General features: G+C 34.4%; 2 protein-coding genes across 2 annotated transcripts; both read left to right on the top strand.

Annotated features, from left to right (window-relative positions):
- Positions 1-2381: 2381 nt before the first annotated feature.
- SAPINGB_P003739 (uncharacterized protein) lies at positions 2382-6524 on the top strand (the record flags this gene model as incomplete). Its single annotated transcript, XM_031998455.1, has 1 exon — positions 2382-6524. The coding sequence occupies one exon, from the start codon at positions 2382-2384 to the stop codon at positions 6522-6524; it is 4143 nt and encodes a 1380-aa protein (XP_031854346.1).
- Positions 6525-7611: 1087 nt separating this feature from the next.
- On the top strand, positions 7612-8214 carry SAPINGB_P003738 (uncharacterized protein; the record flags this gene model as incomplete). The annotated part of the gene is made up of 1 exon (XM_031998454.1): positions 7612-8214. One exon carries the CDS (start codon positions 7612-7614, stop codon positions 8212-8214), a length of 603 nt encoding a protein of 200 aa, XP_031854345.1.
- Positions 8215-12749: the final 4535 nt, after the last annotated feature.

Raw genomic sequence — 12749 nt, 5'->3', positions numbered from 1 at the left:
AAAAAAATAAAAGTATAAAAGAATAAAAAAAAAAAACAAACTTTGATTCTATTGTTCAGTTTTAAAATTTTATTTTATTTTATTTTAGTTTTTTTTTTCTCTTAAGCAAGCAAGGTCTTGAACGGTCTTATGGCTCTTGACAAAATAAGAATCTAAAATAATCCGGTTACACTAGAATGACTTTATCTTAATCGCTAAACAAAAAAAAAAGGTTTAGTCAGTTAGCTAGCAATAGATAGTAGATAGCAATAGAAGTTGGAGCGAGGATAGTGGTGATTAAAAAAAAAATAAAAAAAAATAAATATATAAAGGACCCACAGTTATATACGGAAACTTTTGGAAGATCTTTCGGGAAGACACGTCCGGGAGGAATCTCGACACTATTAAGACTACTATACTATCTAATGCGCCATACTGGAGAAGCTGTTGCTGCTGCTGTTGCTGCTGCTGCTTCCAACAAACATTAGAACCATCATGCCACACTAGAGTTGAAGCTTTGCTTACTTGCTGTTTTTTAGCAGACATACCAAAAGAGCAACTTTGGATTACAAGGAATTTTTTTTTTTATCTTTATTCTTTCTGGGAACAGACATGCACTCAAAATCTATTTTCTCTCTCTCTCTCTCTCTCTCTCTCTCTTTCAGGGACCAGACAAAAAGATCGACAAAGAGAACTGGGCGTCTTTTTTTTTAAGAAAAAAAAGAAAACCCGCGATAAAAAAAAATTAAAATAAAAGGTCCTCTGAAAAAAAAAAATTTTTTTCAAGCTTTCTTTCTCAAATATTTATGGTCTCCTGTCATGACTTAATGTTCTTTGTAGCGGAATGGAGTGCCCATCTCCTGTTAATCTGGGAATGGAATGCTCATATATAAATTTGTATGTTAAAAAAAAAACTTGTCAATGGAATGCGACCTGGTCATGATCTTGATTTTTTTTTTTTCATATATAAAAATAAAAAATAATGGTATCATTAAACCAGATAGACAAATTTTTTTTATCTTTATTTCTAGCTTTAAAAAATTTCTGGTAAAGGGTAACATAAACGCAAGCCATATATATATACTTACCCAATAGTATATATATTTTAATTATTATAATATTATTATTTGACTTGATTAATTATAATAATTCCAACCTGAAGAATACCCAAAGTGGCACCGGAAACGCCCAAAATGGAAAGACCCGGCAGGCAAAATAAGCTTGTAATCGCCACATTGAGAAATATACAAAAGCTGTGAAGAAGAAAAAGAAGAACAAGAAGAAGAAGAAGAAAAAAAAAAAAAAAAAAAAAGAGAGGATTTGAGAAGGAAATTATTAGGAGCAGCCAGCAGTTTATTATTGTATTAAAGAGATTGAAGGAAGAAGCAGCCACACACCCAAAAGAAGAAGAAGAAGAAGAAGAAGAAGAAGAAGAAGAAGAAGAAGAAGAAGAAGCAGCAGCAGCATTAAAAGCAGCACTAAGCATCAACATTAGCTGGCAGCAGCCACAACCGTAGAATTGGAATTGATATATTAGTATTAGTAGCAGACACCCTTAAACTTAGGAATTCTTATTAAAGTTCCATCTTCCGGATAGCTAGTGTTATCCCAAAAAGGTGGCAGCTCTATCGCTCCGCACTATTTGAGGAAAGGGTTTAGGGCTTACTGGTGGTGGTGATTTATTTTATTTTATTTTATTTTTTTTGATATTGTTGGTGGTAGAGGTAGTATTGCTGACGTAGACGACGACTTTTTTTTTTTTTTTTTTATAATTATAATAATTCTGTAATATATCATGGACTGGGTACAAAGTGTTAAGTTGTTTGTTTTGTTTGTTGGTGTGGCCCACACTGTGTGAAGGAAAAAGAAATAAAAAAATAAAAAAATAAAAAAATAAAAAAATAAAAAAATAAAAAAATAAAAAAATAAAATAAAAATAAAATAAAAAACCTTGTTATTTTCCATATCCAAAATTTTTCTTGTTAAATTCCTTTTCTTCCCTTTTTTTTTTTTTTTTTTTTTTTTTTAAAAAATTCTGTTTTTCACCACCACCATTCAAACCATTACCTTCGTTTTTTTTTTTTTTTTTTTTTTTTTTTTTTTTATATATCCTTTTTCCCCCCTTTTTTTTTTTTTATTTCTTCATTCTTATTATTCAATTTTTTTTTTCATAACTCAATCCATTCGTTTCTTAGATTTATTATCAATTTCAATATTTACACATTTTAATAATTCGTTCAATCTTACTATAGTGGTCAACCTTTCTATATTCTCCTTGTTCTAAATGAAACCTTCTAGATAACCAACTATCCAACCATCCCAACAAAAAAAACAAAACAAAAACCCTTTCATATTCACACTCGTTTAATATAGACTTCTAATTAATTAATATTTATAATACAATGCCTTTAACTGCTCAGCATTCATACTCATTTGACCATTCATCCATGGCTCCAACAGATTTTGATGAGGTCGCTCTTGGGCCTTCAAAACACAAAGACTACCCTCAACAGCAACAACAAAATCCTCCTGAATTTATTGTCTCAACCGGCACCACGTCTCTCGTTCCACCTTCATTGTCAACTTCTTCAACTTCATCTTCATCTTCAACTTACTCATCTTCAAAATCTTCTTCTCCATCTCCTTCTTCATCTCCTTCTCCTTCTTCTTCACCTCTCTTCTCAACCCCTATATACCTTCCTGGGAACCCTTCAAACACTAACGCTACCACTACCACTACTACCACCACTTCTTCTTCTTCTCCAAGTGTCCCAGCCTCTGGTATCCCTCTTCAATTAACAGACAGTTCTAGCTCTACTTCTAGTCTCAGAAGTTCAAGCGCTCGTTCCTCTACAAATTCTACAGCAACCTCAAATACTTCGGACGATGATGAGTATGTGGATCCAATCACCAAACCAACCCCTGCGTCTTCTTCTGACGCTAACAATAATAATAGCAATGTAAACACTCCCATCTTTAACAACAGCAACAGCAGCAACAACAACAACAACAACATCCAACAAACAGTAGCCCCTTCATACAGCCCTATGGCAACCTCTCTTTTTCGATCTCCTCCAAGCAGACGTGGAAGCACAAACACTGTTATGTCCGTTGCTTCTTCTCTCGCTTCTTCAGATGAAGATCCAGAGGACCCTATTTCTTGCGTCCCCCTGGCCTCAAACTCAGATGGTACCATCATTGCTCCTGTTTCTCACAAACTGAATGGCCATCTTATCCAGACTCTCAAGTCAAAATCTTCCATTTCTCTCTTGGCTCCTAATCAAGCTGCCTCCCAATCACGTTCTTCAATCACTACCTCAGTAGTTCCTGCTCCTGCTTCTGCTACACAAGCTACTTTGGGGCCTGGCTTTTTACCAACAGTAGACCTCAATAAGTCCTTTTCTATCTCTGCTAATTCATCATTTTCTACTACTTCAACTGCCTCTATGTCAAGATTTTCTTCTAATCCAATGTACAATAACAATGGCAGCTTGAGTAGCAGCACTTCTACAATCACTCCTTCTACAAATACCTCTCCAAGAGGAGTGTCCCAGTTGCACCGTACTAGCCCCAGATCATACTCTTACTCAGACGTTAGTACCGCCGCTACTGCCTCTTCTCCCAGATCACCTTCTAATGCCGTGAGAAATGCTCCTAACTTTCAACAACCGGGCTCGCCTCCGTACTCTTATTCCCCAACTTCTGTTTCAAACCAACGTAGCCCTGGATATTATGCAAACCAGGCAAACCGTTCTTACATTAAACCTTCTCAGTCTGCTATTCTTTTGGCCCAAGCTTCACAGGCTTCTCAAGGGTTTAGAGTTACTCGTCGTTCATCCGCTACACCCAATTATTACTCTGGGTCTGGTCAACAGAAGCAACAACCTCAACAACAACTTCAACAACCTGTTCAACTTAACTCACACAATGTTTCTTCTCCTGGCATGAATCAACCGCCTTCGTCTAAAGCTGTTTCCTCTTCATCTTCAAGTGTTAATGTCTCACCCAACTCTAAACACTCTCACACACCTCTTAAAAACACTTCCCAAAACCTTAGACATGCCGCATCTTTGCCCCATATTGATGGAGTACGTTCTGAACACCCGACTGTCCCAGAGTCTATCAATGAAACCGATGCTTTTGCTCCTTTCCCAACATCAAAGAAGAACCTTCAGCGTGCTCTCTCTAGTCGCCGCTCTAATTCTTCTCTTTCTGCATATCCTCCCAATATTCTCCCTTCATCCCCTTCTTCGTCCCATCTAACTGCCTTGGCTGCCGCTACAGCCGCAGCTTCCGCCTCCTCTCCTTCCACTTTGGGCGGTTCTCATGCACGTGGCTATCCCAAACGGTCAAGTAGTGCTGCAAGTGTCCACAGTGCACCTGGTCTGAACCACTCTACTTCTCTTTCCAGCCTTAGATCAGCTCCTCCTGAAAATACTTCTTCTCAAAACTACCCAAATTCACAGCAACAACATCCCTCTCAACTCACTCCTCAGCAACGGTTCCGGCTCCGCCGGTCCCGCTCTACTACTAGACTCACCACAAAACAACTCGAAATGCAATTTGATTCAGAGGATTTTGATAGCGATATTCCAAACGATTCATTGGCTTGGAACGTGCCCTTGTCACCGGCTCTTTTTGCAAAGACGCAGCTACAAATGCAGGCTTCCACCACTCAAAAGGCCAAAATGGCTTCAACCAAGTCTAGCAAGCACTCGCGTCGCCGCAACTCATCCGGTAGCTCTTCTAGCAAGTCCAATGGGGTTATCCAGCCTTCTGCTTTGTCTTCAGCAGCATCATCTTCGTCGTCGTTATCTTCTTCATCTTCATCTTCTGGAACATCTACTCCAAATCCTGCTATCGACAAGTCTTTAATTGCTATCAAAGAATCCGAGCCCACTGTTTTCTTTTCTAGTGCTGGGTTGGAAAATCTCTGTGAGGATGCTCGTGTTCTTACTATGGCGTTCCAGGAATTGCCTTCTGCAAAAACGTTTGATGCAGATTTAAAGCGTCGTGTCGATCGTGCTTCTGCTCTTAAACTTCCTCCAAAGCATCGCTCATTCCCCGTTGCCAATATTCCTCCTGTGCGCCCATCCTCTGCTTCTTCGCTTCCTGGCACCCTTCAGTCGCCAATGTCTGCTTCTTTTGATAGAAGTTCTATTGCTTCTCTTCCCACATCGGTGTTGATGTCATCTGATTCCAATTTGCCTATTTCCAAAGAAAAGGAGGCTGTTTTATCTCGTACAAGACCTTCATGGCTTCCTCCCAAGTCTCCTGAGGAGGAGCGCAAGCATGTTTTGGAGTTCCAAGCAATGATGGCTCGTGTTAATGAGCAGGAAAAACAGCTTGAGACAAAGAAGCGCCACGAAGCTCAAGCTCGCGAAAAACAGCGCAAGAAGGACGAACAGGAATGGAAAGTTCTGATGCAGCCAGGAACTTTTGATAAGGCTCTTGTGCTGATGCAGGACTCCAATCCTAAGATTCGCGAATTGTGGTGGCGTGGAGTACCTAGCAGATATAGAGCCCAAGTTTGGAAGGCACGCATTGGTAACTCTTTGGGCATTACAAAGAAGACTTATGAAGGAGCTCTTAAGCGAGCCCGTGCACTTTTAAAATGTGAGGCCCAACACGGTAAGCTTAAAGAAAATAATACCCTTGAATCAGGGGAGTGCCTTACTGCAGAGCAGGAGGCGCGGCTGCTTGCCCAGTTTACCCAGATGAATGAAGACATTGAGAATACGTTCCCTGAACTTAAACTCTTTGATCCTGAGTTTGGCCCATATTATGAGTCGCTGGTTGATGTACTTTATGCTTTTGCCTTGTACCGCCCTGCAATTGGTTATCAGCGAGGCTTGAGCCACCTTGCGGCTGCTTTGCTGCTGAATCTTGACCCTATCGATGCATTTATTGCACTGGCTAATGTTTTAGGGGGGGCATCATCACACCAGGGGCAACAACAACACCACTCTGCACCATCTGGTCCTAATGAGGCATCTTTTGCATTGGGACGGGGAGGTGCACACTGGCAGCTACTTAGTGCCATGTACACCCATAATGAGCGTGAGCTCACTGGCTATTATCAGTCTTTCCTCAAGGTGCTTCACAGCAAAATGCCTTCACTGTATAGACACTTTAAGAGCATTCACTTGTCGCCTGGCTCGTATCTTCAGCCCTTGATTATGCCCATGTTTGGCGAGCACGCTCCTTCGGTTGATATTGTGTCTCGCATTTGGGATGTCTTGCTCTTTGAAGGTGATGTTTTCCTGTTACGTGTTGCCATGTGTGTGCTTGCCAAGACGGAACACCGCTTATACCAAGAAACAACGGCTGGGGTTCTTTCAGTTATTGGGTGGCCTGCATATGATAGAAATGATTCTGAAAGTGATGAAGAGCAAAACCAGGCTAAGGAAGAAGTGTTGAGTCGCCGTGGTTCGCGTGCTAGCAGTGCCAGTACTGCCAGCATGACTGGAAACGGTCGGTACTTGAATCTTGGTTCTGAGGATTCGTTTATGGTTTCAGTTCGCAATGTTTTTAAGAACCATTGAAGGAAATTTTTTTTTTTTTTTTTTTTGAATGAAGGAATAATATTAAGGTGTTTTTTTTTAAATTTTTTTTTCTGGTTTTAAATTTTTTTTTTTCTTTTCATTTTTTGTTTATTATTTAACTCCATTATTATTTTTTTGATTAATTATTAATATGTGTATAAAAACTTGTGTGTGTACTTAAAATATAAAATATATAAAAATTGGCAATATAAATTTATTTATTATAATTATATATATATCAAAAAAAAAAAAAAAAGAAAAAAAAAACTTATGAGAATTATACATTTTAGATTCCCAATTGGGAAATTTAACTAGAGTTACGCACACACACACACATACACAAACAAACCTCATTCTTGGATACACTTTTATTTTATTTTATTTTATTTTATTTTATTTTATTTATTTCTTTTTCAAGCCCCTTTTCACCCATGTACATTACAAGGCGAAAAAACAAAAAAAAAAGTATCCTTCAAAGTGATGTGTTCAAATCGCACCCAATCCGCCTCCTTAAAGACTCCCTAATTAAAAATTAGTAAATGTTTTTATTTTATTTTATTTTTTTTTTATAAAAAAATAAATGTATATATCATATATCATCACTTCATTTTTTTATTTTTTTCTTTTTAATGGCCTCATTTATAAACATATGATAATTTAAATTTTTTTTAATATAAAATCCATCATTATTTCCTCGTTTTTTTAATTGTTTTTTTTTTAATCTATCCAAAATTATTAAAAATTAAAAATTAAAAATCCCTCCCTTTTTTTTTTTTTTTTTTTAAACGTTCAAACTCGCTGCACGTATCCTAAAATAAAATAAAAAAACAATAATAATTACAAGACGACTTAGTTTTCATTTTAGTTTTAATATATCAGATAATATATTTGTTTAAAATATCAAGGTTTTTTTTTTTTCTTTCCAGAAATTGTTTTTAAAACAAAAATCTTCCTTGTTATCTTTGGCCTTTTTTTTTTTTTACTTCTTAAATTTACATCCTTGAATTCCTCAACAAGATATCGCCATCATTGGTGATTTATATACATCAACAGACTTCCCATCTTTTACTCCATCAAAAAAAAAAAAATGTTATTCTCAAGACCTCACACCAAGTCGACGCCGGCGTCTGACACCCGATCCATCGTCTCTGGACGACCAACCCTTAAAGGCAAATTGTATCTGGACCTTGTCACCTTCCGCGATTTAAATGCACCACTGCCGCACTTGGACGATACTCGTTCAGGTCCTGCATCACCTCTTTCATCCAAGTCTTCGTTGAAATCACGATCAACCTCATCATCTTCAATGTCCTCTTACTCCAGTTCGAACTCTGCATCGTCGTCAATGCGTAGCGATACAAGTGAGCGTGCATACGAAGAGGAATATTTTTTCCTTGTTCCAATCGATGGACGCGCGCAGGACGTGGGTGGGCTGGTACACATTGTAGGGTCTGGAACTCAAGACATTTACTTAACGGTAACGCCTGGGGTGTGTCCGATGAAGAAGAAGAGTTATATCCGACGACAAAATATTGGCATTGTAACGGGCGAGGCTCAGTTTCTGAGTGTAGCGGCACTAGCACCTCTTTGTGTAACAAAGGAGAACCCGCGCATTGACAAGGCTATTTATTCGCGGTGGAAGCAAGATATGATTACCCAGGCCTTTAAGACGGGTGTTTTAAAGGCTTAACAAAAAAGAGTTATTTGTCAAACTCGTTTAAAAAAAAAACTGATGATATAATAGATGGAAATTTTTTTTTTTTTTTTTTCAGTTTATATTAATGATGTGCACTCATATATATAAGTTTACAGAAGAAACAAATAAGAAAAGATATTTACGCCTGGTGCGTATTTGAAAAAAAAAAATACAAAGTTTCGTTCACTTCTTTTTATTTAAAAAAATAAAAAATCAACCCAAGTCTTAGATTATTATTATTCCAATAATTTTTATAAGAAAAAAAAAAACAATAAATAGTAAATGATTCACCAAAGTCGGTTTTTTTTACCGAAGCAACTTTTTAATAACTTTTTCTATTTGGCTTCCTCCACTTTGTTCAAATATTGAAACTTTCTTTCTACATCAACCAACAACAAAGTTCTAATACCCAGTAAGACCCAAATAAAATACAAAGGCCTTTTTTTTCTTTTCCTTTCTTTTATTATTCCATTTCTTTTATTTATATTCATCTATTTTTTAAAAAAAAACATTGACTTTTACTTGTCAATATTTAATCATTTTTTTTATAAACTGGTCTTTAATTCAAAGCAATAATCGGGCTTCTTGCTAAAAGTCCTCGTCGCACTGAAAAAAAAAAAAAAAAAAAAAAAAACTTTAAAAAAAAAAATATAAAAATATATTTTGCCTAAATAGGAAATTAACCCCTAACCCTTAACCCAGCCTTTACATCATTTTGTTACTGTTAATCATTTTGCTGACATAACATGACAGAAAATGGTTGGAAAGAATTTTTCTACACACGTTTTTTTTTTTTTTTTTTTTTTTATTATTATCAAAAAAGAAAAAAAAAATAATCATTTTAAAGAGTTTAAACAGTGCAACAAATCAAACAACTAAAAAAAAAAAAATAATAATTTTAAAGAAATAGAAAACTTATATTCCCCCCTTCTCCCTCCCCCAAACTGGTGGTAGATAAAAAACAAAAACAACAGTGGATATCATGAAATAAAAAGTACAGCTTACCCTTTTGTTTTATCTTATTTTTTTCTCTTTCATTCTTTCTTTCGCCCTTATTATTATTATTATTTTTTTTTCCCTTTGATTTGGATCTGTCTAAGCTTTTTTCAAAGAATGATCTGCAATGGTTTGTATGCTAGAAAAAAAAAGAGAGAAATTCGTTGTTTCACTTATTCCCTTTTTGAATCAAATAAGACGATATATCTAAAGATTGTACTTTTTTTTAGAAGATTAACAAATATTAGAGGAGAGAAAGAAAAATACAACTGTGATAAAAGAGGGAGTTTAACTAAAATAGGAGGAAATAATAAAAATAATGAACTGCTCTTAATTTCCTCAGCCTGTAGAATAATACAATTTTTTTTTTTTTTAAATTCGAAATACTTTAAACTAATACCCACAAAACCTCCATATTTGAAACAATTCATCCGGTTATATTTAAATGGTTCACTGGGTCTTTTGACAGCTGTGCTTTTAATGGAGAAAATGCATCCCTCAAATTTTTTTTTATTTGGAAAAACCATGGAGGAAAAGATCAACAGATGTTGAAGATTATCATTGCTCTTAATTTTTTCAAAGCAGACCATACTCGACCTTGGTGCAGTATAGTATTGAAGGTTTTTTTTTTCCCGACTAAAAAAAAAAAGTATACGTGAGAGGTCCAAACATATCCATTGTATAATTCACATCAGATACCCACTCAACTACTGAGGATGTTTTTGTTGAAAAGAGTTTTTCAAGCAATTGATATCCCCCCCCTTCCCTTCCTCGTTCTTTTTTAAAACACATCAAAACATTTTTCCCTCCCACTATTTTGCTTGGAAATCCCAATTTTCCACGCCTTTAAATTACCATGAAACCTTTTAAACTATCAAATTACTCAGAAAGCTAATGTTCAAAGGCGTTGTAACAACTTTCAAAGGCGTTTGTTCTACAAGGATCTTTTATTCAAGAAATAGCTCACATAACTGCGTAACATGAGGTATCTAATTGTATTTCTAATTTTGCCTCAACATCAAGGCGTTTTTTTATATATCAATACTTAGTTGCCAAAATGAAGTGACAAAATAAAAAACTTAAGTTTATTGCTTTTATTTTTCTTTTGTTTTAATTCTTTTTCATATCAAAGAGGTAAGGAATCACATTTAATTGGAAAACATGCCCATGTTGGAAAGCCTTAAAATGAAAATAATTTACAAGATGAATTATTAAGAGAAAGGAAAAAAAAAGCTTTGACACCTGATTCTTAACTTAACTTTTGCAGTTAATCATATAAAGGTTTAATATCCATCCATACTAATTTTTCTTTTCTTTTCTCTTTTCTATTTTATTTTAATTTTCTAGCAACCAAGAAAGAGGGTTCCCGTTCTCTTTTTTCATTTTTTTATTTTTTTTCCTCAGCCCATTTTTCATTTTTTCTTCTATTCTTCTACCATACTTTTTCTCATTTATTCTAGTATGCTTATAATTCTAATATTTCTTGTAACAGAAAATCTATGTAGCATGTTTAATCCCCTCAAAAGTATAGAAATTTAAAAAGTAAAAAATATTAATACTTATAAGAATAGAACATTTACTACTCAATAACAAATGATTGTATTATACTAATAAATAGATGTCAAATTGTGGAAAAAAGGTTGAAAATTTTTTATTTTTAAAGACGAAAAATATAAATGCGGCCATTTACGGGTGTTAAGATGTAATGTCTCAGATATACTTCTTCTATCAGCTTATTTTCTTAAGTTTAGATAAACAAGTTATTTGTTTTCAGACTATCAATCAAGAAATAACAAAAAAAACGAACCGATAATTGTTAAGGATAAATTTTCAATGTCATATCTTAAATTTAACAATAGATTTCACCCAAGTCTGATGTCATAAACTTTAAAAATAATTATTAAAACAACTTCCTCCTCATTTCCTCTCAATGAAAGACCTTTTTTTTCTTCTTTATTCATTTAGAATACAAATCAATATATTCTTACGTACTCTGGCGTGATTTCAATAATATCACGTACCATGATCTCATGAACACTCGTTGCTTCTTTAAGACTAATCATTCTACTCAATTCTACCACACAAGAAGATATCTTTTGTTAAAAAAAGTTTGACACTAGATCCTAAAAAAGACATTTATTTTCAATTTAGTTTAAACTATTCTTGAGTATTCTTAAATGACCTAAAGAAGACTTGACTTATTTTTGCCTATACTTTTTTTTTAAAAAAAAAAATCTCCTGATTAAACTGTAAATTAGGGGGGAAATCGTAAACTAATAATTTAAGAGATTAAAACATGCCAATTACCAGAATGTGGCCATACATTATCGCCTTTTATTTAATAAGTTTATTATACTAATAATTATTGATATAAAAAATCGATACTCATCTCGTTTTCACGCATTGCATCTCATCTCATCGCATCTCATCGCTTCCCAGCAGCAATTTCATAAACCCCTTGGCGGCCCTTTATTTTGATGCATCTAATTGTCTTAATTGTTTTAATTGTTAATCCTTGTATTTTTTTTTCCCAGGTCACTCCCAATTGTTTGCAGTTATGCTTGGCTTATATTTTGCCCATACTACTACTAGTAGTACTAACACAAAAACAAATTAATTAATTGAACTGTGTAGCCTTTGGCTTTTCGCTTTTCTAGGGTGGAATTTGTAACAACATTCTTTTTTAGTACAATTTTACTTCTCTAAAAATACCTTAGGTTAGAATTAGTTTCTAGAAACTAATAAACACCAGGTTTCTGGCGTTTCATCATTGCTTATAAGATAATTGTCAGCCATATTTTTTTAACACATTCGTAGTGAAGATTTTATTTATTAAAAAAAAAGATACTAATTTTATTCTCATTATTCTCATCTAAGATAAACGAGAACAGGAAATATAAAGACTTTTTCTATTTTTCTTTCTCTACAACTACTACTACAACTATTACTACTAGAACTACCCAAATAAAAAAAACTTTCAAGTTTAAAAAATAATATCAAAACAAGGTTACCAAACATGAAGAATAGCATGTATTGAATACCTCTCTTTTTCGTTTCTGTCACAGCATAAATTCTCTGCTTGTCTGTATCCATTTGACATGCATAAACTACGTTATATGTGATTTGACTTTTTTTTTTGACAAGATATTTTTTAGCAAAAACAAAATAAGTTCCGTCATTTGTTAAAAAAAAATCAAAGTAATTATATTCACTTTCCATAATCGTAAAGAAACTCAACTTGCCACGCTTTTTTTTTTTTTTTTTTTGAGGTCTCCCTAAAAGAAGTATTGCTACTGTATACTGTGGGTACCATTACACCGTCACACTTGTTCAACAACAAAAGCTTTTTTTAAAACTTAACTCGGTCACCGGACTATTTTGTTAACGGTATGTTTCGACTAATTAACTATAGTCCTAGTTTCTATTTTGAATATAAACAGTACAAAATATGTTTCTGGGTTAGATTAAATAAGCAAAATCATTAATTTCCAGAGTTGAGACCAAACTTTGAATTTTTTTTTTTTTTTGCTAGT

This window comes from Magnusiomyces paraingens (assembly GCF_902498895.1).
Source record: "Magnusiomyces paraingens strain CBS 517.90 genome assembly, contig: contig3, whole genome shotgun sequence".
In the NCBI taxonomy this organism is placed as follows: domain Eukaryota; kingdom Fungi; phylum Ascomycota; class Dipodascomycetes; order Dipodascales; family Dipodascaceae; genus Magnusiomyces; species Magnusiomyces paraingens.
Note: the sequence above shows the minus strand (reverse complement) of the source record. Positions and strands in the feature narration are given on the sequence as shown.